The sequence below is a fragment of the Corvus kubaryi genome, unplaced genomic scaffold (assembly GCF_017639235.1).
Source record: "Corvus kubaryi isolate FWS band 111438036 unplaced genomic scaffold, C.kubaryi_AGA036_p1.0 split1-37296, whole genome shotgun sequence".
NCBI classification, from domain to species: domain Eukaryota; kingdom Metazoa; phylum Chordata; class Aves; order Passeriformes; family Corvidae; genus Corvus; species Corvus kubaryi.
Genome location: NW_024582075.1, coordinates 9789511 through 9816052, shown reverse-complemented (window position 1 = coordinate 9816052; position 26542 = coordinate 9789511). Strand labels below are relative to the sequence as shown.

Sequence of the window (26542 nt, the reverse complement as noted above, 5' to 3'; positions counted from 1 at the left end):
TTGAGATATAGGTAAGGACTATGAGGTATTTTCATTTAGTGGTGCTATGAAGTGTTGATACTGCATGTCTCTCTGTAACTTTTAAATTCAGATACCCTTTAGACTGCATACATCTTTTCCATCAATATTTAAAAACTGCGCCTCAGATTAGCAGCTGTAAATAGCTTGAACAAGTGCAGTCAATTCTGATTTTTTTTCTGATAGCAATTGACTTTGATTTAAAGCCCCCCAACTCCTGCTAGCTTCGAAGCAAAGAAATTATTTCATAAGCATTTAAGTAGTGCAAAAGAGATACATTGCTCACAATACAACACAATAATTTTGAAGAAATATCTAGTATTAAAAATTCACACCTGTGAGAAATGAGAATTATAAAGCATGAATGAAGAAAAAACAATAGCTGGTCAGCAGCCTTTGAAACAAAGTTTTTTCTGAAGACACTTATCGTATTTCATTTCAAGCCATATGCTTAGGAATGTGAACTGCATTTTTAAGTACAAAGGGCTTTAGATCATGTTATATAGGAAAGAAATAGGGATGTGTTTACAAGTTCTCAGTAGGCCAACTAATGCCCTGACATCGTGCAAAATCCATGCAGTATGAAAATTATAATTATAGTCTACAAAACCATAATTTTCCACTGGGGCTGTTTTGACAATGAAAGACCTACACATCAAATGACTTTTTTCGTCTACTACTAGCTTACAAGTTCCAGTAAGACATGTGACTTGAAATAAGAAACTACTAAGAGCTGTTTAAGCGAATTGTGTGGTTGAATTTTTCTTCTCTGTTTCTTCACATGTGCAATTTCTATTAAATAATTTTCATTTACAGGAATTTTTAAGACAAAAAATGGTTTTGCTAAGCCTACAATTAATCAAATTTAACACGTAGTCAAGGTACTTTGCATGTCAAGGACAGGCACACAACTAAGTTTATTGGTCTGCCTGATTCTGAATTTGTTGCTACCATCCCTTATATACCCATTAACAGTGGCACCTCTGCTCTTTAATGCTGAGGCAACATTTGTCTGTCTGTGATTCAGATGGGTGCTGTTTTAGCTTGTCACACTTCTAATACAAGTTAATGCTAAGTGCAACCACAGACTACCTTAAAATCCCAGCATGTCAGGCCAAGGAAAACGTGACTTTTTAAGTATTGCTAATCCCTATTTGTTAGACTGTCTCAGAAAGATGAGGCTTTGTGCCCATACTGTGAACACTTATTCTCCCAAATGCATACAGAATGTTATTTCTTTTATTGTATCATTTTAGCCTCTGTCAACATACTGTTAAGAAAAGATGGATTGCCATTAAGTACAATTATTCAAACATTTTAAAAAACCACTTTCTACAGCACTGGTCTCAAGCATGCACAATTGATAGTTCTTTCTAAATTTGTTAATCATGGCTTTTGATATTTGGAATGAATAATGAGACAGGTAACAAAACTTCACTCAAATTCTAAATAATAATAATAACAATAATGATAATAAAATCCTTGTCTTCAAAATACTCCTTTAATGGTTTCTCTGATTACAGAAGAATGAAATGCAATGGTTGAAAGATACATGTATACATATATATATATAAAAGCTTGTTTTAGAAATAATTAAAGATACAGAAAATAAAATATACTAATTCAACATATTTTTCTGCATCTTACATGCCTTTCAATCAATTTTTTGACCACCGTGCTGTAGGTGGAGTATCTCTGCATTTAGCATGCTTTTCACCATTAAAGTCCACTCCAGTACAACAATATCCTTAAAGCCACTGTTTGTGTTTATTGTTAGGTAAAATTCCTGCACATTTTGAAAAACCAGTCAGCTCTGCTGCACAGCAGATGCTTAATTCATAATACTTATTACCAGAACGATACTGGTTAGAGTTCCTTTTTATGGACAGGGAAAAACCCCACAAACCAGAACAACAAATCATCTAGATCTTCCTTTTCTCTTTCTTTAAAACATAATCTTAATTACTCTGAATTTAATTTGGTTTCAGTTTCTTGATCTTCCTAATATTTTCTGAATGTACCAGATAATCCTTTCTGTAACTGCTGATTAATGAATTAAAGGCAATTGTATCTACTACTGTTCCACTTCTTTTTAAATATCTCATTCATAGTGGTTTATCTTTACATATACATTACCCATATACAGAGATGTAAATTTATTATGCTTTTGCAAGAGTTTATAATAGAGAACATTTCAAATTTATAGTGAAATGTCCTGTCAGTAACTTCAGAAAAGATTATGAATACTCCTCAAGCCAAAATTACCAAAATTACCTCTTTGGATACATTCTTCTATGTGGCTACATAAGGAAGATGAATATGTCATATGCTAAAATACTTTTGTGAGCAATGTAAGTAAACAGAATGTTTATTACTTAACTTTATTTCTTCAATTTGTTCACCATTTGCTATGTTAACTATACTCGTCCACACTAAAGGTATCTAATAAATATTCTCTAAGGTAGCAGACAATATTCTAGTACTGAACAAGATTTGTTGAGTGGTAAAAATTAGCATAAGTTATGTAAAAGATTTGTTCTCTTTTGTCTAGTTGAAAGGCAGTGTGCAACTGCCTTCCAACTCAATTGTAGAAGCTCTGATTACACTTGAACTGATTTAGTGCTGAGAATGAACAAGACACTCACATTGTCATGAGCACAAACTGTAGCTACATCACCAAAAAATTCATGTGTTCACATAGCCTTATAATTATGTACTGTGTTCAAATTACTCAGTCTTGATAGTGTCTTATAACAACTGACAATGTCACTTTGTCATTTGACATAAACAATGCTAGTGACACTGAAGGAAAACATACACACAGTGAGAAAATCCATCTACATATTTCAAATAAGACACCCCCAAAAATGCATACACTTCAATATCTTTTTAATATTTAATTTTTTCAGCAGAAAGAATCAAATCACTACATGTCATTTCCTCACAATATTAGTCAATGTATGCTTAATTACCCCCTATCTAAATCATTGTTAATTTGTAAGTTTTCCAGTTAACAAACCTACTTCTCTTTAGGAGAAAGATAATCAATTTAGGTTTTCCTTTTGGGATAGAATATTTTATAAGGACAGCGTGAAAATGATGGAAAATTAAAGTGGAGTGGAAAGTGGAATAGATAGGAGGCTAACATTCAAGGGTCTTTAAAACCTTTTGAAGCATGTGTATATAAAATACAAGGTTTTCAACAATTATGCAATTTCTAAATACTTGTATGAGATGCTTGAATGCATTGTTTTACATATACTGGAAAAAGAGTAGGGCGTGGATAACACCAAAATTATTTCTGAATCTTACCAAAAATAACTTAATTATATCCCTTTGTATTAACTCAAAACCCACTAGTCTTTTATATTTGTCTTAGAACTGTGGTCATTCTACTTATTTAATTTCTATCTATTTATTTTAAATGTAATTGTCCTAATAAGAATGGTGGTACCAAGAAGGTAGGTTACTGAAGTCTGAAGCATTTTTGTGTATGAATAAGCATTAATGCTGGTGATTTTTTATGGTGTGAGCTAATCAAGATGTTACTTGATTATAAAATACTTATAGTGAAGTAGCCAACTTTCAATTTCCTTGATATAAATCAAGGTGAGATTTTTATGCATTTTGGATGGAGTTCTAACTAAAGGTGAAACACATGTGTTAAAAGAAACTCATCGAAAAAAGAGAATTGTTAAAAAGGATGTGTTTCCATTTCAACCCTGACTTTTCTTCAGTTCCATGCAAACAACTTTCAAATGGACTAAGGTATATGCGCTAGTGGAGGTGTAAACAGCCTGAATTCAAGTGTGTGTGTGTCACACACTCATATGCTCCATTTATAGGGTAATGTGGTGCAGAGAAGACTTTCTTATTTAATCACTATTAAGTTAAACTTACTCAAGCTATATTAATTAAAAGGTACTGTTGCTTGTTTGCAATTACAAATTCATCTGCTGAAATTATAATGTAGCTGTGTTGGATTTGTGAATGGGGATGCTGGCCACTGGAAATAGTCTTTATTTAACTAAATTTGTAATGACAATTTTTTACTTCTTATAGGTTTTAATATATCAGTGAAGAAACAGATGCATCCATAAATATTCTCATTTAATGAATACAGGCTTCAGGATACATTATCTATCTTTTTTGCCATGTGGTCATTGTTTCTTTCTTTTGGTGGGAGTTGGTTTGGGATTAGTTTAGTTCAGTTTAGTTTAGCTTTATTTTTAATTCATATCCTTCTAGTAATTTTTCTGAAATCTCACAAACTACGAGAGGCTGAACCATAACATCACTCCTTATTTGTCACTAATAGTCACAGCATATGTACTAACACTTTATGTTTTCAAAGTAGGAGTCTGGTGATGTTTCATGTAATTCAGTCCAGCCAGTGTCAGAATATCAGTGCTCTCCTTACTTCTTTCTATTCTGGCTATAGAGGTATATAGCTGCTGACATAGGAAAATGAGAGAAACAGAATTTTCACACAATCCTTCCCAAATACATTTCCTGCCATTAAACAGGTGAAGAAGAGGGATCACACAAGTATCTGATAGTGGCACCATGTTGTCAAAAAGAAGTGTTGTCTGTTTCTCCTTATTTCATCTGGAATGTCTAAATTTCTGATATGAGGACTAGAGCAAGCACAGTAGATACGATGTATGTGACAAACAGGAGGTACTTACATGAGCAGTCTACCCAACTTCAAACATAAGGCCAAGTTGGCCATGTGTAATCACAGGGGCTCTTCACTGAAATGTCACTGCCAGGCACCTAAGCCTACCCTTTCAAAATCTCAAATAACTGAGAGGCAAAAGCTGTTGTCATATTCTCTCTTCCCTTTTTCCTCTTATTGAGGAAATTCCTCTGATTTTTGTCTAGAACTGTTTGTCGTATGAAGAAGTCTGGCTGAAACTATCTTTACAATAAATCTCAAATGGGACTGGCAAACAGCACCAGTGCAGAATTTGACCTAGACAAACCTTCTTTTATGCAATAGATGGGCATACCATATTAAATGAAAGACTTTCATCAGACTGCTTCCATGTTCTTATAAACCTCCAACATAACTTACAGGGATAAGACAGCATTGATTTATGCTGGTAAATGAGCTATTGCCCCAGAAAGCCTCAAGCATATTGAGCTATGACTTGCTAAATAGTCCAGATAAAGAGGAGTTCTAAGAGGATGCCGTAAAATTATAGGCATAACAAATAAAATATTCATGATTAACTCATGTAAAAAAGAAGGTTTTTTATGTTGCACCACATTTTTAGAATCTTTGTACGAAAATAACAGACTGAATACTTAAAGTAGTGATAATATTCAATCTGCCCAAATCCAAGATGAGGGTCAATCTTGTAAGTTTTTCCCGTGTAAAATAAAGAAAGGAGGGATAAAATTGAAAGCTATATTAATTAAAGATGATCCAGCAACCTAAGAAATTAGGAAGTTAGCCAGTATCAGTAAGCTTCCCATTTTAACTTATAAATTAGGATCTATGACCAAACAGGAATGAAAGAATAATCACAGCTAATCTCTGATGCTTCACTTCCTTTTGTTGAATCAGAGAGACATGATTAAGTCCTTTATAGACAGATCTACAGATACGTACACATTCTAGGCAAAAAACATAATCTCAAAAACACAGTAGCTAATACAATATACACAAAAGCTGACTTTTTTTTTTGGTATGCTATCACTAGTTCTGGCAGGTACAAACAGATGTTTATTGTAAAAAACATGTTTACTAGTTCTGTGCTGCTAAAATGTTCATAAGGTAAAGGTCAAAGAATATTTCATTCCCTGCTGAGCAAATGGTCAGGAAGCACATTTGTCTGCATTTCCTGTCATAACAGGAAGAGTGTAACTTCTTCCTCTCCACAATGGCTTCAGTTCTGCTTACCACCTCCAGCTCTTTCTCCCCCAGGGTTTTCTAAACTATTCCTTGCAAGACAGCAAGGCTGTGCCTTTGTCTGCACTATTTTTTAGCTCTGCTGTGTTGGCAGATGTCTCATTCACTACTGCACTCTCTTTACTTAGGCTTCTTGCTCACACTTCAAATTAAAAGTAATTTGACTAAATATTTACCGTATGATAATTCACTCTAAATTATGCTCAGAACACCAATTTGTAATAGAAGCATATTTAACCTTAAAGTATTGCATTCTAGAAATTCACGGTTCATTTCAGTAGCTCTCTTAAAATGTTACTTCTCAGGTAGTCTGGCATAACATGAAAAGTGTTGCCAGAGTTGTACAGATCACTACAAATTAGGAGTCTTGAAAAATTGGGGTGCAATTCTTTTCTTGCTGAAACCTAACTTTACCTCTAAAAAACCAAGGCCAATGACTAATTTTAATGCTATATTTCAAGTATATATCTGTGTGTAATTTAATATTAGCGATGAATTAAAATGTGTAAAAGATAAAGCATGTGATGTTTAAGACAAAAGTTCCTTGATGAAAATTATGCTTGGTTGCATAGTCAAGCAGTTATGTTTTCATGTGAAAACACTTCCCTGGGGGCACGTGGGGAAATCTCATATCTTGGATAAAATGAAAATGCTTCGTGAAAGAATACTGAAAATATAAGTAAATAGGTGGGAAAAATGTTTTTTATCTGTCTTGTGCTCATGTTAGCATTAATATTCAAGGTTCTTCCCTCTTTCAACAGGGAAGCTCCCAATTCAGATGATAGTCTCTTATCCTTTCCTTTTAAATAGCGCTGAGACACAGATGAAAATAGATACATGAGGCTGAAATTAATTTTGAAACTAGCAGCATTAGGTATTGAAGTCAGTAGAACAAATCTAGGTCTTCCTGCAAATGGTCATTTCCCTCCAGGATATTCTTCCCCTGACCCATAACCTCGCTTTACTTATCTGCTTTGATTTGTTCTCCACTGAGCTGATTGATACCTCAGTAATTCTTAACTTATAGCTTTACAGATTTTCTGAAATTAAAGAATGGTAAAAAGTCTGGGCATCAAAAAATTAAACAGCAAGTGTTTGTTACTGTTATACCCTACTGAATTACACAGACACGATGCTTTAAAAAGGGTGTCTCAATGTTAAACACCTTAATATTGAAGTGTACACTTACTATGGTGTTTAATAATAATTAAGGCGCAGGCAGCTCATTAAAAATTGAAATAAATGAACACTGTGCAGAATCATGAGATAAGATAAACTCAGTTTTAATTGTGACTTTTCACAAGTAGGAAAAAAATGCAAAACTAATGAGCAAGAAAATCATAGGGAGAAAAAATGGTGCATTACCCTGTAAGACTTCATATTTCCTAATACTAATTAGAAAAAAAATGGGGATCAAATGCAAGAGAGTGTTCCAGATCCGACACCAAAAAACATTGGGTCAATATGCCCTCGTTCCTAGGTCAAACCTCTAGATTTAGCTCTCAGACCATTGACTTAATGAGATATTTTATGAGAGACCTTGTATAAGAGTAATACAATATCATTTATGTCATTACACCTATTTATTTTAGGCCTGGACAGCCCTGTCTGGATGGCTGCAAAGAGAGTTTCAGATTGTCCCCATATAAAGCAGACCGCAAAAGGCTATCATTAAAACTAACAAAATATTTCAGACTTATAAAAGCACAGAAAAAATACAAGGACTTTTCTGAGGCAGATGAATACAATTTCCCCCTCATGTGTTTACCATGATAAAGGTAGCTGAATTATTTCTTTCAATTAAGAAAACACAGGAAAATAAAGTTCACACATTTTTTCCAAATGACCCTCCTCCTTTTTTTTAACTAACGTAGAAGTGTTCACAGAAGCCTTCTCCAATCTGTTCAATTGAAATTTCTGCAGAAAGAACTTGTAGTAGTAGTCAGGAACTTCTAGCATCAGATGTCAATGCTAATATTTTTGACTATCGATTCTGCTGATGCTGCAATTAATATCATGCAAGCAGTCACAGTCTACTTGAATGGTCTGTTGACAAGGCTAGCACAACCTCATGAGCCTGAACAATATTACTAGGGATTCATTCCACATCTATGAAGACTATATTATCCAAGAATTATCACAGGAATAAAAAGAAAGTATTTCATCACATTGGCTGCTTATAGCAGGATTCACTTGAGAGTTTTTATTTCCATTTAATACTGTGGTGGTAACCAAACTAAACAAAATAAATAAACATTTAATCTAGCCTTAGCAGTTATTCATACCCATTCTACATGTGCCAAAGAGTGGTAAAAGGGAATTTTTCAGATAGGTTTCTCTGAAACTTTTACAACCAAAGAGAATTCATGATCCTTCATAGGGTCAAACATTCTTGCCACCTTTGTCACCACAAGGTAACAATGAGCACTAGAAAAATACAGCCAACTTGCAGCCCACATGAAACAACATTAAATTAATGGCTCCTCCAAGTTAGAAGCCTGAATTCTGCACTCACTAAATTTGATATGAGAACTCTTAAGCAGGCCAGGGTAAAAGGACTGGGCCTCTAATAACTAGGTTGCAGTAGATTTCCTTTAATTTATCCCCAGAAATCAAAGTTTCAAATAGTTTTTGGAAAAGCACAGATTGTATCCTCATATTGCATATTTCTGTGAGATTTGCAGTGAGAAATCTGACTCTGGATAATTTGAACTTATTTATTACCAGGATGATCCCTAAATACACAAATCCAACCAACTAGACTTGCTCAGAGGAAATTCTCTTGAAGGGAAATCAACACTATTTTTGTCCTTCTCAATCCACTCATACAAGCCCTTTGAAGAATAGGGGAGTCTCCAACTGTAGCAGATAGTAGTGTGCAAGGAAACAGCTGTTTCACTGACAGAACAAATACACCATTAAATGGTTGACATAGGTAACTATTCAGGAGGCTGGGAAAGCAAGGACAAAAATTTTGTTCCCCAGGTCTTTTAACAACTTGAACCTTTTTGCAAATATCCTGCTTTCCAAATAGACTCACCTTTGCACTGGGAGAGGAGACAGAATAATTAAACTACTGCTATATCTCCTCATATGATACGTGTTCCACATATTTTTACCAGCATGTGCAGTACTGCAGAGGATTTATGTGCTTGAGAACAGCTGAGGATGCACCATCCAGGTATATCATATGTAACATACCTTGTATTGTGAAACCACACTATGTTTAAATATATACATCAATAAGGCAGTTTCTAGCCAACTGACTTGCTGCCATTCTTGCATACATTTTTTGGTGAGGTAGAAAGAAAATGTCTCTATCTGTAAATGGAGCTAAAAAGAGGCTTTGTAGAACTGTGCTTGAACTGTTATCTTAGCTTTACTAATCAAAAACTTTTAACAATTTTTTTCTTTTGCAATCTTTTAATCTTTTTTTTTTGTATATATTTATATATTTATGCAATCAAATAAGAAGAAAATATAGAAATATAAAAAAGTTAATATTTTAAGATTACTGGAAGTGTGCAAGTTAGAAAACAAATAAACTGATGCTGCTACACTAAAACAGCAATGCCTTGTGATATTTTAAGAACCAGTGAGGTTCTGGTGAAAGATTACATCTCATATAAGTGGTTAAAACCTCAATCAACTATTATTGAAAATATTATTTGATCACATATATATTACTACAATTAAAAAGCCTGATCCCACACTCCAAAACCTTTTCACTGGCTTAATTGAGCTTTTTATCAGGGCACTAAATGCAAGATAAAGTCAGTAGAAATATTTTTAAAATTATCATTAACATATTAGTAAAAATAAAAACCAGAATCAAGCCAGTTTTTTGATGTGGAGAGTAAAATAATGTAAATCTATACCTCCAGCTTCATAGTGGCAAATCAACATTAGCAAATATTGAGTTGGGATTGTTCAGCCTGGAAAAAAGAAGGCTGGGGGAATTTAACTATAGCCTTCCAGTACGTGAAGGGAGTCTACAAGAAAGATGGAGAGGCACTTTTTACAAGAGCATGGAGTGACAGGATGAGAAGGAATGTATTCAAGCTGAAAGAGAGTTGGTTTAGATTAGACATTAGGAAAAACTTCTTTACTGTGGGGGTGGTGAAACACTGGCACAGGTTGCCCAGAGAAGCTGCAGCTGCCCTGCCCCTTAGGAGTGTTTGAGGTCAGGCTGGATGTGGCTTTGAGCAACCTGGTCTTTTGGAGGGACTCTCTGCCCAGTGGAGTTGGAACTGGATGGTCTTTAAGGTTTCTTCCAACCCAAACCATTCTGTGATTCTATGAGTCTAAGAAATACTAGCAACACGAACACTTCCTACATTAACACTGCACTTGTTGGCATTCTAATGTTATGGTTTTATTCATAATTATTAGTTCTGAAAGCTGGTTCTGGAATTCTTGAAACTCTACTGTGAATGCTTTGGAACACTAGCTGTCTTCTTTTTTAAAAGTATATTTAAGGACTTGAAAGATATTTTTTTGAAAAAAGTGGAGCTAAAATCTCTACGAATCCTATATTTGAGTAAGCAAGTTGAGATTGAAGCTGTTGTATGAACTAAAGTTATGAGTGGCAAAATTTTGTGTTATCATTTACAGAATAATTCAGGTTCCCTTCAAAAAGAAACCATTGTAGCATGGGCAAGTTTCAAACAACTACTGACTTAATATTTAATAATAGATTAAGTTCAATATTTCAAATGCAATTTCAAATCCAATTTCAACTCTGAGCTATAAGACAATCAAAATAAATATGATGATAATTCTATATTGTTAGAATTATTGCTTTTTAGCTTGTCTCACAAGAACAGCCAACCTTTAGGAAAAACATGAAATGTATCCATCATAAAGAACATTTTGCTGTTACACATGATTTTCTGCTATGGAGATCACAAGTTACTACTAACACCACAAAATTTAAAAATTCTTGGAAAGCATATTTAAGGACTATAATTTGTTGTTATGCTTAGGCTGAGATTTTATGGCTTTTTAAAATCCTCCAAGACTAACAGCTTCTTAAAAAAATCCCTGAATATATGAAGAAATTTATAGATCAAATTAGTAGTACTGCTATATTAATAGTAACTCAGTATCAAGCTCTTAAAAATCAGCTACTGAAGATTATTTCTAAATTGTAGCCAGGTGTATGAAGAACATTAATCATAGTATTAAATAATTATATGGAGAGATTCTCATAATTGTGAATCTCCAGTTTCAACAAAACATCCATTCATTTACACCAGCTGTAAACAGCAGCAACTTTCACCGTTTATATTTGAAGATGTCAGCTATTGAGTTTCATTTTTGTGAAAACAGGGATGCAAATTCTCTAATTTATGACCATATTTTAACTAGCAGCCATAGTGCTGATAATATGTGACAGCTCCTTAGCCATTTTATTTAAAGCAGAGGTAAAAATTAACTGGTCCTGTTGGACCTAGTTAAACAGTGATTGGTTTTATAACTACAACAGGCTAATATTATTGTATGTGGATTTTAGAACATGTTAGGCTACTCAAATTCCTTTAAAAATTCAGACAGGAAAAGATGAGACATTTTATGAAGCAGTGTAATTTTTCATATGAAGGAGACAAAAATAAAGACATTGCAAAGGTGAAGAAGCATAAATAATTGGGATGTCTGAATTTAAATGAAAGTCCTCATATTATAATAAATCATATTATAACAGTTCACAAAATATAGTACTAAAAGCCTGTATTCTGTAACAACTCACAGATATGGTTAACCATGTGTATTCCAGAATGAAGTCAAAGCAAGTGTGCAGTAGAGCACACACAGCAGTTTTTGTAGAATCAGGTCCTCAAGTAAAAACTTCCTAACTGTGCATGTTACTAAACTTGAAAACACTGTGTTTCAGGTTGTTTACAAAAGTATTTTTTCTTTGATATTTTAAAATACTTTTTATATATGTATACATATATGTTACCATATGCATAATACACTAAGTTATCAACTTTTTAATCACTTTTGATAATAAGTCACCTTATAAATATAACATAAGGTTCAAGTCAGGTATTTTTGAAACTCACCTGTCTGTTACGTTCATCCATAATCCTTGTAATCTGAATCTTTTTTCTCCCCATAGTCCCCGTTTTTTTTTCTCTCCTTCTTCCTTAAAATTACGTATTTTTCCCTTCTCTTTTCTTCCTCTTTCCTGTTTCCTCAAAACAAACCTCCTTCTTCAGCACTTGCACTACTCAGTTCACAGTCTCCTGCATCCGTTCCTGCTAAACACAGAAAGGAAATCAAATGATACTATGAAACTGATAACCACATGAAAGTTGCTGTATGAAGCTGGCCAAGCATCCTCATTATAATTTAGTGTACAAGTAAATTATAATAGAAATTTACTGCACCTATAAAATAAGTAATGCATGGAGAAAAAAATTGTATTCAAAGGCTTGTTTTTGTGAAAGAAAGCCCCAAACATAAATAGATCAAGAAATAAAGAAAAAGATTGAAATACACAGTAAAAAATTTTAATGGAATTGGATTCCTTTAAATATCATTCACAGCTCTAATATGACAAATTGCCTAAATCAGAGCATTAATGAACCATTCTGTATCTATGTATGCTCAGCAGGACAGCTAATTCATTTCAGAAGGGAAAACAATTTTGTGTTTTGACAGCAGAGGTGATAATTTCCCTCATTATGCAAATATGATGGACATTTATTAAAGCCTTACTTGATATATAAGAGATATTACCTACTTTAAATCCAAAATTCTTAACCTTATTTTTTAAGGATATAAATCAGTGAAAGTATTACTGAAGATACTTGAAGAAAACACTAGTGCACTTTTCCCTCATTTCATTTCAGTGTAAAATCTAAAATATTCTGACAAAGGATTTATAACCTGCAAACATATATTTTCTATAAAAACAGAATAATAGAGGCAGACAACAATTTAAGAATGTTTTGAAAAATATTTTCACTGTTTTATTAATGCATGAGCTTTACAATGCTGGCTCTGTCACAGAGCTGGAGAGATACGTACAGCATATAAAAACACACCATGCAGGGAAATATTCACAAAATGTTATAAACCACATAATTAATTTCTATCATATACAAAGTATTTTTAACCATAGAAGAGCCCATGGAAATAAAAAAAAATACAACAAATATTTAGTCTACTATAAGGTAAAAGACACAAGTTTTTTCCCTTTAATAATCTTAATTTACCATATTTGTATATTTATATATTTTTAATAGAACAGCACAAAGTTTTCTGAAACATGGAAGAGGAAAAAGAAATCTGAATAACATGAATTTAACTGTTCTTTTGAAGTTTTTGTATTAGCTCCACAGTGCAGTAAAACTATTGCCTTGGAAATAAAAAATTAGTAATTTTAAAACAGAGTCTGGTATTTCCTTATTTATCCTATTTCGTCTCTCAGCCAACTTGATAGATTCTCACAATATGCTACATAACACTAAGCTGATATCCTGGTCATTTAATCCATTATTTGGCTCTGATTCAAAGCTATTGAGGTAGAAAAGCTAGATTTCACTCTTTCTGATCCTCAATTATCCTTTGATTTTCTTTGCATACATTAAACTTTAAGCTGCTCAAGTGTTTTATCACTCTAAGAAAAAAAAGGTTGATGAATAAGCAGTCAGTCTGAGTTTTCTAGCTAGCCACTATGATGTAATTAATCTGTTGAGCAAAACAAATGTTCAAGTATAATACTTACTGCATTTCTGTACATGAATGTCTTTTTATATTATTTTCTGGGCATATTTATATATCATTACTGTAATGCAGAACACAGAATGTTGAACAATTCATATAGTAAATATAATAAAATGTAGATTGCAAAAATTCTTTGTTGCTTTTTATATTTGAAAACAATAACTTCTCACTGCTTAAAAAGATACAAAGGTTGTGGTTATATTTGCAACAACAAAAAAAAGAGTTAAAAAAGTCCAAAACTTTGAAATAAATTTATTTTTTAAATGTATTTTTAAAAGTCTTTTTCCAAACAAAGTTAGGAGACAGTCTTATCTGATTTTCAGTGTTGACAAACAAACCCAGTGTATTTTTAGAAACAATTTTGGATTTCCTTGGATTGGGTTTCTTTCCTGTTTTTCCTATAGTCTTACCCCTGACACAAAGCACAAGTTAGAATGGTGTTTCCCGTGCACATGCAGGACTCAAAGGAGTCTAAAAGGCTTTCCCTGTAGCAGAAAACCCACGCTCTAATCCACAGCAAATGCATATGAAACAACTTCCTTTCCTTTCATTTAGCTGAGGCCAGTGCTATCGGTTTACAGCCCTCTGTCTGCCTAAGCTTCTATTCACTGCAGGGTGGAAGGTCAGGGTGGGCAGATTAGAGCAGTGGTGAGGTTAGTGAGGATGAGCTGCTCTGCAGATCAAGATGCTGATGCTGAGTGAGTTCAGAAAAAACTCAGTACTGAGAAAACTCTTGTCAGGAAGGATAAAAATCTTAGCGGAGGAGCAGTATGTTGAGTCCCTCCCACACAATTACCAGTTCCATATTTAAGACCAGTCTTCAAACAACAACAGCTTTTACAGACAGTTTAAAGTCAGAACCTTAACATTCCTGTGATCTACACAAAATTATCTTAAAGTAATTCATGCAAGACTTGATAAGCAGAATTTTGCATATAACATATAATTAGGTCATCCGCATAAAATATATAATTTGCAAAGAAACATAAATTTGCTTAAACGGGCAGTGAGTTAAGTTTCCTTGCATGGATTAAAAAAAAAAAAAGTCTTCCTGTAGGTCCTAGTTTGCATTTTTCCTACCAGTTTAATTTCAAATAAAAGTTTTTCAATTTTTGTAGCAAATCTATTTCCTTTTAAACCCCCACATTTCTGCTATTCTTACTACTACTGCAAACAAACTGGGAAGCCTGTGGCATTCTCTATATCTCAGTCTTTTACACAGACACACAGACACAGACATGCACATATATGGACGTATATACATATATTTACGCACACACCTATCAACACGCAGTCCTTCAAGTGCTATTCTTACTATGCGTTTGTTCATAGTTCTATATATTTCATTAGTACATACATTAAAAAGATAGCTGGACTGATTCCCACTCAGTGAAATTCAGATAAGTAAATCAAGTCATCTCATGCAAGGGCTGTAACCTTCATAGGCTGGTAATTTCCAAGTCAAACAGAATGTAAAGAACTCTGGAGACCAACAAATCCCCATGGCTGCTTGGGACTTCATCAGTGCTCTCAATACCTTTTGAAAGTTTTGCAGGATCAAGGATTGCAGTATTAAGTATTTAAAGTTCCTGTTAACTGGTAAATTTTTATTTCACGAACACTAATAAAGCACATTGACTAGAAAAGTTGAATGTACTACAAAAGTCAAATAGTACTGCAGGCTTCAATTATCCAACAGAATCTAAAAAGAAACTTTGTTGAAGTCACTCCACATAAAAGAAACCTTCCAACTTAATGATATAATCACATGCAAACAAGTTGCATTTAAAGAAACACAGTTAGATGCTATTGTGTTATAGTTTTCTGCATTTTTTTTGCAAAGCCAAACAGCAAGGAAAAAAACCAAAACCAAACCAAAACAGACTGCTTACAAAAAGAGGAACTTCATTTTTGGCGGGCTTCTGTTCACTATATGATTTGGCAGAGGTAGTGGTAGCTGACAGAAGATTGATCTGAGCCTTGAGAAGGGAACAGAGCTAAAGGAAAAATGCAGCAAATCACTTGACTGCTCCTGTCTCTCTTTTGAACACTCACACACAGACATATGTGCACACATATACACACATGCACACCCGCTATCCTTTCTTTGCAACACAGAAGAATCTCGACAGAATGGCAGGAAGCACGCACAGAGCAGTCAGGGAAGGATATTATGTCAGCAACCACGAACAATAAAAGGTGTAAAGGTGCTTCCTTCCCTAAACTGTTCCAGAAGTGCAAAATGGGAACCAAAACTGTCCACTTCCTTCTCCGCGCAGAACTGTCTGAATCTGCTCTGCTGCAACACCCCAGACAGAGAGTCCTTTGAGAAGTTACACCAGGAGCAATAAGGAGTATCAAAACAAGACAGTAACAATATTTAATTTATAAACAAGAAGGCAGCCAGAGAAAAACCAAGTTAAAATGTGCTAGAAGTTAGGATATTCATGGCTTTACAAAAGTAACAAACTTGTCATAAGGATGTCCTTCTTACTTTAAACAGCTTGCATTCTGAGTGGATTAATTAGGTTAAAACTGAAGAACAAAACAATATTTTTTTTATTATGCTGATATAAGGAAGTAAACAAAAAAGTGCTGTTCCCTTTCTCTTACCATTCTTATCTTGATATATATAAGTAACTCTAAAGGTCTATGAAATCTTTTTATGCAAACCTGTTTTCTCAAACAAGTTTTGAATCTCTGTCTAATAATGTGAATGTACTGAGTAAGCGCACGTTGTCTACTTTTCTGATGAAAAATTAGCTGCAAAAACTGCAACATAACCATAAACATCAACAGTGAGGGACACATATTAAGATAAAATGGTCACTCAAATTTTTCTGTAAAATCCCCGGCTATGTTCCACACACAGACAAAGACAGCTACACAGTGAAGAAACAGCTGGGCATACTGCATCAATTGAAGACATTACTCATTTTGTGTCTGTCACCTTGAGCTGGATATAGTTTAAAGAAATGCAGAGAAGGGTGAAAATAGTTAGCATATATCATGTTATCTGACTGAGATCAGCTGACATTAAAGAGAGAAGTGGTTCTTCACATTTACATGGTGGTTTTGTTGCATGGTCATTACAAAAGATACAGTTTGGGCCATTAACAGAAGGTTATGATAAAATTATATATGCCATCACCATGGCAATATACCAATAAAGCAAAAATGGTACGATCTACAGTATGGTTTTCCAGGCAGAAAGCCATGAAAAATGAATCTGAGTCATCTTAAGCTTTCAAACATCTGTCCACAACACTCTGATTTAGAAATTAAACATAACCTACAGTTATGTGTTTTGATCTTATGGGCAGGCTGCCATATGAAAAGGTTGGAAGAGAGTTCATTTTAATCTACTAAATTTAACTCTCAAGAGATCATTTGGCTCCAGGAAATATAAAACAAACTTTTACACCATAATGGATATATTATAATAGATGAAGTACTGGAGACTACTGGAGAGACAGTAAGTCAAACCAAAAAGTCTGTACACAAAGAAAATATTTGTAATCTGTAACTACCAAGGCTTGTTATCGTTTCAGTTATCTAACCTGACTTCTGACTTATGGCATGAGCTTAATTTATAATGGAGAATAATTCAAGGGCAATGAAGTTCTGAACCACAGCTGGAATAAAATGTTCAAAAAGTTGCAAACTACAAAATCATTCCCTATATCTAAGTTGTTACATAGAAGTTTAAGAGAAAACTTAAATAATTTGATTTGAATTAATATTTCATTAATTTTTCAACTGATTTTGAAAGCACCTACTGGACTTTTAAGATTATTTCACTCCATTTATTAGTTTGCGTGTTTATGTACAAAGGATAGTAGAAAGTGTTTACTTTAAATCTGAGCTTCCAGAGTTATACCTTATTTTCTTGTTTACATTTCAACATATTCCTAGTATAATGAAAATGTAGCAATGAATTGCAGAAAAATTCCTCTCTTGCAGCTGAGTTACTGGCTTAATCAATACCATTATTTTCTATGCCTTGGAAAAGCCATGAGAATATTTTGCAGTGTGATTATTTTTTTTTTTTTTCCAATTTGGAATTAAACATTTTGAAGACTCATTGTAAGAATGCTTCAGACAGCTGTGGTCTATGTAGCTTATAATTCAGATACAGTACCAAGTTATCTCACAGAGCAAGAACTTGTGCAGCATGGGTGGAAGAGTTTCTTGTTTTGCAAAGATCCCCTGAAATTTTTTTGAGGGAAAACTAAATATCATTGCCAAAACAGTGGAGAAGATGACACTTAACAGTTGCCCTATTTCTCTATGCCATAGAACCTGCTTTTCAAGAGACTGAGGTATCCAGACACAGAATACTTTGTCTGTAGCTGCTTCTCTATTTAAGTCAATCCATGGCTGTATGAAAGGAAAAGAGTGACTTATCTTACCTTTCACAGAATGTGCTGAGAAGCATCCATCCAGCATAGTGAAGAAGGATTTTATGAATATTGCATGCATGCTATACCAAACCTGGTCATGCTGGTAAAAAATCATGACAGAAGACCAAAATACATCCAAGTGATTGTGGAATTTGCCACAGATGGTGAGTCATTCCTTGCAGAAGTACGCCAAAAGAAGCAACCACCAGATGAAAACTGTTTGCCTGGACTCCAGGCATAAGATATGTGCCTGCTATGCTTGATGAAGAAAGGAAGACTTGGCTAATTTACAACATTTCTAAAGATGGCTAAAATGGGCTATTTGATTTGTGAAGCAAAGAATGCAGACACTAATGCAGATTTTAAGTAAGCAGTTAAGTCAAATGATGGTATAAAATATATACCTGTGAAGAGTCAATTTTAAAACTACAATAACTATTGGGTGGTATTTCCATGTGTACCCATCACCCAAAAGAAAAAAATTTAAAGTAAATAGTTTGAAGAAAAGGTCTACATGTTTATGGTTAGATTCATGATGTACTCTTAGCAGCTATATGGACATAATGGGAGTGTGACCAATATAAATGGAATAAGACCTATAAGGTACTTCAGAGACTGGCTCAAGCATAGCAGTTTCTTCAATTAGACATGCTAATAATAAAAGGGGAAAAAATAAAGGACTGAAAAGTGAATCATCTAATTGTTTTGAAATGGAGACTGCCTACGAATAGAAACCAGACTGAAAATGGATTTGAGAAATTGGACCACTGCAAATTCACATAGGAGTCTTGACAGTTTTGAGCTAATAATTTGATTGGATTGCATTATAGTTACTAGATGCATAAAGAATATAATGAAAGGTGTTTCACAAATTCAGTCTGTCATTTACTGAGCTAAAAAGAGGAAGCACTTCAGCATTTATCAGGGTAAGGTTTAGCATCTTGTGAGCTGAAAAGGTCTTGGAGCTACTCTGGTTTGGGTCTACTTGTATTGAAAGACATCTTGCACACAAGGTAAAATACTAGTGCTATAATGTGGGAGCACTCTTAAACACAAATGACTTTAAAGAGTGTTGGCTTATTACAGGAAAAGTGTAAGATCTCTAGTGTTAAGTTATTGCATCACCTGAAAGCAGTCTCTGACTGTGGTTAGATCTAGATGTACAGATTTGTTAGTAATGTTTGTATGTGAGGAAGTCTGTGTAACTTATATCCCCAAAGCAGCTTTTAAGAATCAGGGGATAATTCCAGGTATTATTGGAAAAAGCTGTATAATACAATAGCAAATCATAGTCTGAACTTGTGTACAAGTGCTTAGTAATGCCAATATCAGTAACAGGCAATTTTAGATTTCCTCTATTGAAGAAGTTATGGATTAATTCTCAAAAGGATTATTTCCTAAGAGATTCCTAAGGGGTAAGACTTTCTGCTTATAATTTGCTGAATTGCAGAAATGCAAGGAAGCTTGGTACATGCACTTAGACAGTGTCTGTCTGAGCTATGGTCAACGATTAGCCTAGAAGCAATAGATGGAATGGATGGAGAAGAGAAGTAAATTTTGGATAGAACGGATGGACTTGTCAAGATCTACACAGGCCTGGTCTCATTTGTTTTCATCCAACAAGCTTCAGAGAAATTTTACACACTCTGACCCAGGATCCTCTTCTCACTCAAAGAATCCTCCTTTGGAATCCTCCAAAGGAATCCTCCCTTTTCTCACTGTAATCATACATATCTATGTTTAACAACGTAGCTGAGTTCTGCTATTCCAGGTTTGTGCTGCACTACCACTTCATCTCTGTGAGGAGGAACAAAGACTTGGAATGCAGGAACCTCATAATCATATTTTGAAAACGAATATCTTACACATTTGCAAATGAATCATCACAGGAAGATTTTAGAGAAAAGAGAATGCTTTTAGAAACTATTTTTGTGGCATAAATAAATAGAAAAAAACCATAATAAGAACCCAAAGTGTCTTTAAATTACCAAACAAATAAATGACTGAGGACTATAGTTGGTTCAAAGTTTAAGATAAAAATTAGGAAGGATGATCTAAGGAGGTAGAATAGAGGAAAAAACTGTAGATGAAAATACTATGAAACCAGGAACATGAATGTAGAAATTAAGAGAAAAAAAACTGAGATGCAAATAAGTTCCTCATTGTAAGAAAATACGTACTTCTACCAGAAAACAGACTCTATAGAAACATTGTCAATGGGGTTAATAAAAGGAATCCTTTCCAACATAATTAAGGTGACAAAAATTGCCAAGGTAAAGCTTGAACCAAATTAAAACTGTTTCATGTTTGTGATGGGAAATATCTTGATGTGAAAACTGTATAAATATGTTGGGGTGGCATAACGTTTTTTTCTGAATTGGAAGTGTGGCTTATGGTGTTGCCATATTAAGAGTAATTTGAGTAATGTCTGGAAGATGAAAGAGATAGAACTTATAAGGTTATTGCTAGTAAGCATAATTTCTGTGATCTTATAGTCTTGAAAACTTGAAAAAAATACAGCAAAGAGCTCTACTAGGTATTAGTTTGTAAAGGTTTGTAATTTGTGATGATAAGGAGAAGCTGAATATATAGAAACATTGGGAAAGAGCTCAGCTGATAGGATAGGGAACTCAAACATTAATACCTGATAATGGACATCAATTCTCAAGGCTTGTTGCATTTAGAGATATAGTAAAGCTTTGTAAACAAACAGTATTAAGGAAATGTTTGAGTCACTTATCAGTTTCCCTGCCCTAATGGCAATCACCTGTATAATACCCTGAATTTGGTTAGCTACTCAAGCCAAAAATGGACAATGACTCTTAACATGGTTCAGCTTCCTACCAGAGAAATGAGGTAATCAAACATGAAAGATTTCACAGGTGTCCTGAGCCACTGAAATTCCACTAAATCTGTACAAATATTTGGAGTCCCATGGAATCTGTGTATGCCAGAATCTCAAGTTAATTGATAGTACTTTGCTGTATGATAACACCTACCCAGGCTTGAAAATTTTGATTATAATGGCTCAGATATTTTTTAATTTACTTTTTGCTATTAGATCTTGTATGATGCAACCAGGCATCCAAATCCATCACTGACTCACCAAAGATGGAACAAGTCTCAGACAGATGTGACTTTAAATTTAGAGAATATTACTGATTTCTATGTTAATGATTTTTATTTCTACTCCTTTTAACTCATACCAACATTAGAACAGATCCACCACTAGTACTGAAAAATGAAGTCAGGTAAACATGGAAGCAGAGTTAGTACCTAAGGAAGACTAATAATTTTGGAAAAAATCCTTTATGTTGTATAATTCTTTGGCTCCTCAGTGTACCCCAAACTGATCCTTTGTTTCCAGCTATAGAAGCTGGAAAATGAGATACATTATCTCTGTCTAGAAATAATTTGTCCATGGTATTAGACTATTTTAGCTACAACTATACTACCACAGAAACAAAAGGTTTGTTTTCTTATAATATAGCCCTAAACACATAACTCATATTTAAGTACCTTTATTAGTTTTTTAATGCAACCTCAGATTAGTATATCCTTCATCTGGTAATTTCTTTCTTAAAGAGGAATGATTAGACACAGAGATGTTCTGCTTCTCTTTTTTGTGTATTCGGTTATAGAAACACATCTTTTTCGCTTTAATTCCTGACCTTCCCAGAAATGTCAAGAATTAAATATGATTCTTCTGAAATGTAGACTGCACAACATTGTGGAGAGCTGCTAAGCTGTCTTTTTGTGAGAATGCTAATATGATAAATATGAGTATAAGAACTATGACACTCCCTGAACTCAACTCCTTACCCAGAGACAGCTGCAGGCTGTCTGCAGGAGAAGGAGGAAGAAGGGGGGAAAAAAAAAAGCAAGGAAAATATATCTATCTTCCCAATGACCATGACAACTCAAAAGTCTACATTAATTCTTCCAATCCCACTCAGATAATTTTTTTTTCCCAAGGACAAAAGGAGATGAAATGTATGTCAGGTACATAATAAGGCTAATAAAAAAAAAGAAACCCCACACCTGCATTTCACTGCAGAGAAGTGAGGAACCACCTCTGTGAAATATATGTCCTTCCTAATGGCAAAGCTCATAAATTAGGACAGGTTACTGCTGTTAAACATACAAAACACAGACAATTTAAGTAGAAACACACAACTTTGGAATGGATTTGCTCTGAAAGAAAGGAAAAAAATGTACAGTGGCACTATAGCAATGAAGAACTTACAATTACAAAAAATTCACAAGCCACTTGATAGGAAATAAACCTTGCACATATATTGCCTTGTGCCTCATGTCTGCAATTCTGCATGCTCAGGATGAAGCATCTGTTGGAAAAAATGGAATGTTTTGACTACCGAGAAATAAAGTATGTGGCCATATCTGTTAGTGCTAGCACGCCACAAATCATTGGCTGAAGCTATTTGTTTTCTACGTCCTGGCTGCATCTTGACAAGAAGGATCTCTCTATGCTCAAAGATCCGAACTGGATTCCCACTGGTTTGAAACTAAGAAAATGCATAAACAGATAAAGCTGCTTGTAAGAAAGGAAAGATAACATGGAATTTTCCATGTAAAAAAAGTAAAAAAAAAAGCCTTATGAGAGAAAAAATGTCTGAAACAATTGGCTTAAAATCTCTACTGGGGAAAAAAATTTCTGTTCTAGCTTAGTGTGATATCTATAAATTTCATTTTTTTCCTTACTGGTTAAAAACTAGGCAAACAATAGATATATTTCTGTTAAAAATATTCACATGAAAATAGAGAGAGAAACCTAAGATAATCAACACACTGAGGAATTATGCTGTGATATGATAAAGAGCTAAAAGAGCTGCAGCTTTGTATCTGCATTAGTTACAAAGACATAAATAGCCTCGTCTAATTTAGTGTGCTGCTCAACCACATCATAGTTCATATGTAATTTTTGAAAACTGTGCTAGGTAACTAATTCATACTTTCCACATGAGGATTTGATCTTCTGATTTTTTTGAGAATTGGAGTCTAACAGCTCTCACCTCAAGCCTTGTAAAAGCAAAATTTCTACTGAAAGGGATGGTGTTTACCACAGAGGTACCCCTGCTACTGTCTGTAACTACAAAAGCCACAAGTGAGCATCACACCCTGCTTACAGAACCTCAGCTATAACCACTCCATTAGCACATGCAGCTGGATTTATTTCTTTCTTATTCATACACAACACACTGCATTTGGCAGAAGCCAATGCAAAAAGTCAACACTCTTAACAAATATCAGAACAGAAATATACAAAATATGCTTAATTTGCAGAAGGAAAATACAGAGGAATTTGCTTGATAATCTCCATTCTACCTTCAATGAGCATTTTGTTTTTCTAACAGGATCACTGCCAGCATTGTTCATCTTATTATCCTAAAAGCATGCAAAAAAAGCAAAAACGTAATCAATACTAAATCTAATACTAATCAAGTTAAATCTTTTTGTGGCCATGAAAGTGCATTACATTTTCTCAGAAATGGCACTTTTTGAGGTCTATTGATATGTAAGATGATTTCTGATAAAATATATCCTTAGAAACAGGTGGCTGTGGCAAAAGTAGCAGGCAGCATAGTTCAAAGAATTGGATTCAAGGTAGGAATGCAAGCATGTCTGAGATGTGCTCCTTTTTCTGTCAAAAATATTTCATGTCACCTTCATGTTTTACTCAGTTTCTTTGTTGGAACCTGTGGATTTGGTCATGCAAGTGTCCTGAGAACTAAGTACAGTGAATATGTATTACGCAATAGAGAAATTCTGAGGTCTGTACTTCTCCTCTGGCATAACCAGTGAGTATGTAAGCAAATAAAGAAGATAATTTAGAATATGTGAAAATGTATAAAAGCAATCTTAAGGCCCAAAATTATGACTGTAAAAGCATTAATACCTGTATTTGAAACCACTAATTTCAGAAAGTTATAATTACCTTGTATACCTAACGCATTTATATATGCATGATGTTCTAGCTCTATCATCCTTTACGCTAATGTGTATCTTCTTGAAATAAAGACATTTGACAGTACTGTCATATAAGGTCCAGCATGATACTCAGCAGATGCATCAATTTCCTGTTTCCCTCTCTCTCTCTTACAGCATCCTAATCAACCTAATTAAAGCTTAGTTCATTTGAAATCTCAGATGACAATTTCTTTAACTCTATCCCACTGTGGTCGTTTTATAAGGAGAATTAAATTTGATCTTCTGACAGCAATTATTAAATGATCCCAACTGGCCCCAATTAAGACACATGGCTCACAGGCCTCAAAATCCAAGAAAGTGCCAAGCCCTGTCATTCACATGTATATCTCCCTTTACCTTGTTTTATTTTCTTAAAGCCAACTAAGCTCATGTTAACAAGTAGAACTGAATGCCATTGGTAGATTAATTCAATGCATCACTTTACTTTCACTGACATTTGGAAGCAGGGCCAACACATTCAAAATCATCATTTTGAAACCTCTCTCTAATTCAATTCACCTATTTTTAATGCTCTTCACTGTGCTGCATGTGACCTACATATGCTTACTTGTAAAATACTGCCTACAACAAGCGGTCACTAGAGAAATATTAAATACCCATGGTCTGAGTTTTGCACTGCTTACAATTCTCTTTATAATGATACATCTCTTCTGTAAACATTTCCACTTGGTTGTCACCTTTCTACTGCAGAAATTCAAAGAAATGTGATATTCATGTAAATTCTGAGGTTAAAATTTTTTACCTTTAATTTCTGCTCTAATTTTTGCACACATGTTCAGTGATAATCTGCGAAGAAATGTTTTCACATAAAGGCAGGTAGCCCGAGGATTTGAAACTCATTGATTGTGTGGTACTCCAGGGAAATAGCTGAATTAAAACCACCCTCATGGGACTGAAGTAGCTTCCATACACATCTGGCTCTTATTCTAAACTCTAACACCTGCTTGGAAATTTAACTCCCATCTTTTCTCTGAAGAACAAATGGGACAGATTTATCTAATGCCATTTGGTTTAGGTCAAAGCTGAGCTGTGTAGTGTTCCGCTAAATTAATTGCAATGTAATTGATATTGTTTGACACAGTTTTATGACCAGGCTGCTCTCTCACTATTACAATATATAAGATTTCATATTTTTGCACATTCACCCTAAGTACAGCTTTGAGTAAAAATATTAAAATACAGCACACATTTTTTGTCTCAGTAATTCCAATGAAACTTTGTATAAAATAAGATTATGTGTACAGGTATCATTAAAAGATTAAGTACCAAATAAAAAACACAGCAACTTTCATTATGGTGATTTTTTTTCTGAATTTCCTTAATTTACATACTGAACAAATATAAGCATGATTTTCCTTAACATAAAAAAGATAGACAGTAACTTTCAGTGCAAATATTTCTTTACTAACAGAAAGATGTGCAATTTTATGTAAGGCATAATTAGATACATTTCCTGTTGAGCTGGGAAGTACACTTTTCTTTGGTAAAAATTAAAAAAATTAAAGTGAGGCCAACCACTTCCCAAGTAAAATATTTTTCTTTTTTTTAAACTAGCAAATATTACATTTAGGAATTAAAAAACATGGGTTTCAAAAAGCAGGCAGCAGTTTTGCTTCGGGAAATGCTATATGACATCAGTAAACTTGAATGCAAGAAAGTTGAGTTCTAATAAGTCATTGAAATTTCTGAATATTAAAAAATATTTCAGTATACTGCTAATTATTTCTCATTGTATTCTAATAATCCCATAAAAGATATTATTTTTAGCCCTTTTGCTGAAACCAGCAAACCCTGTAACAGATTTAGTGTCATGAGCTGAAAATATCCTGTGGAAAAAGCTCAGTACAGAGATCAGATCAATCCAAATCCTGCCATTACTCAGCACTGCAGTGACGTGCAGATGTTTGTAGTCACTTAAGGAGCCAGTGGGGGCTGGAAACTCTGCATACTCTACTCCAACATGATTGCAATTGAACCTCATCAAAGTAAGAGCTCATAATTTGTCACAGAAAACAGCCAATTAACATATGTTAGAAAAAAGCTCCCATAAAGATAATATATGATTAACGATCCAATGCAGCTGTCATAAATCAAGTCTGCATTTTAAAAAGAAGTATCAGCCTGGGCCTCTGAATGTTTACATTGACAATGGAGACTGTATTTTAAAAAGCTACAAAGAGGAGGCCCCTAGTAATAGTACTACCTTCAGCTTTGGGGTTAGTTTTGAGAGATCCAGCTCTACTTGCAGTTCTGGCTGTTGTGCTGTAAATAGTTAAGACCCTTGTCAAAACACAATGACTATTTTGTTTTAGTGCTGTTTTAAAATGCAGACCTTCACTGTGAGGGAGGTGGCCTTCATTGATGTACTTTGCTGTCAACACAATCCTCTGAAAACACAGCATCTCCTTATTTCTACCAAAAATGCACTGTAAAGATGCGCATTGTAGCCCCAGGGCCAGCA

The 26542-nt window shown here is 34.2% G+C and overlaps 1 protein-coding gene across 14 annotated transcripts in view; it reads right to left on the bottom strand.

The window, feature by feature from the left end:
- Positions 1 to 26542, bottom strand: part of MEF2C (myocyte enhancer factor 2C) — a 125671-nt gene that overhangs the window by 65569 nt on the left and 33560 nt on the right. For 13 of the 14 annotated variants that reach the window (XM_042013254.1, XM_042013261.1, XM_042013255.1 and 10 more), the window contains one exon: positions 12001 to 12198. In XM_042013254.1, coding sequence (XP_041869188.1) covers positions 12001 to 12054 — 54 coding nt within the window. In that variant the 5' untranslated portion in view covers positions 12055 to 12198. The remainder of the gene's footprint in view (positions 1 to 12000; positions 12199 to 26542) is intronic. The other variant, XM_042013249.1, reaches the window with a different exon arrangement.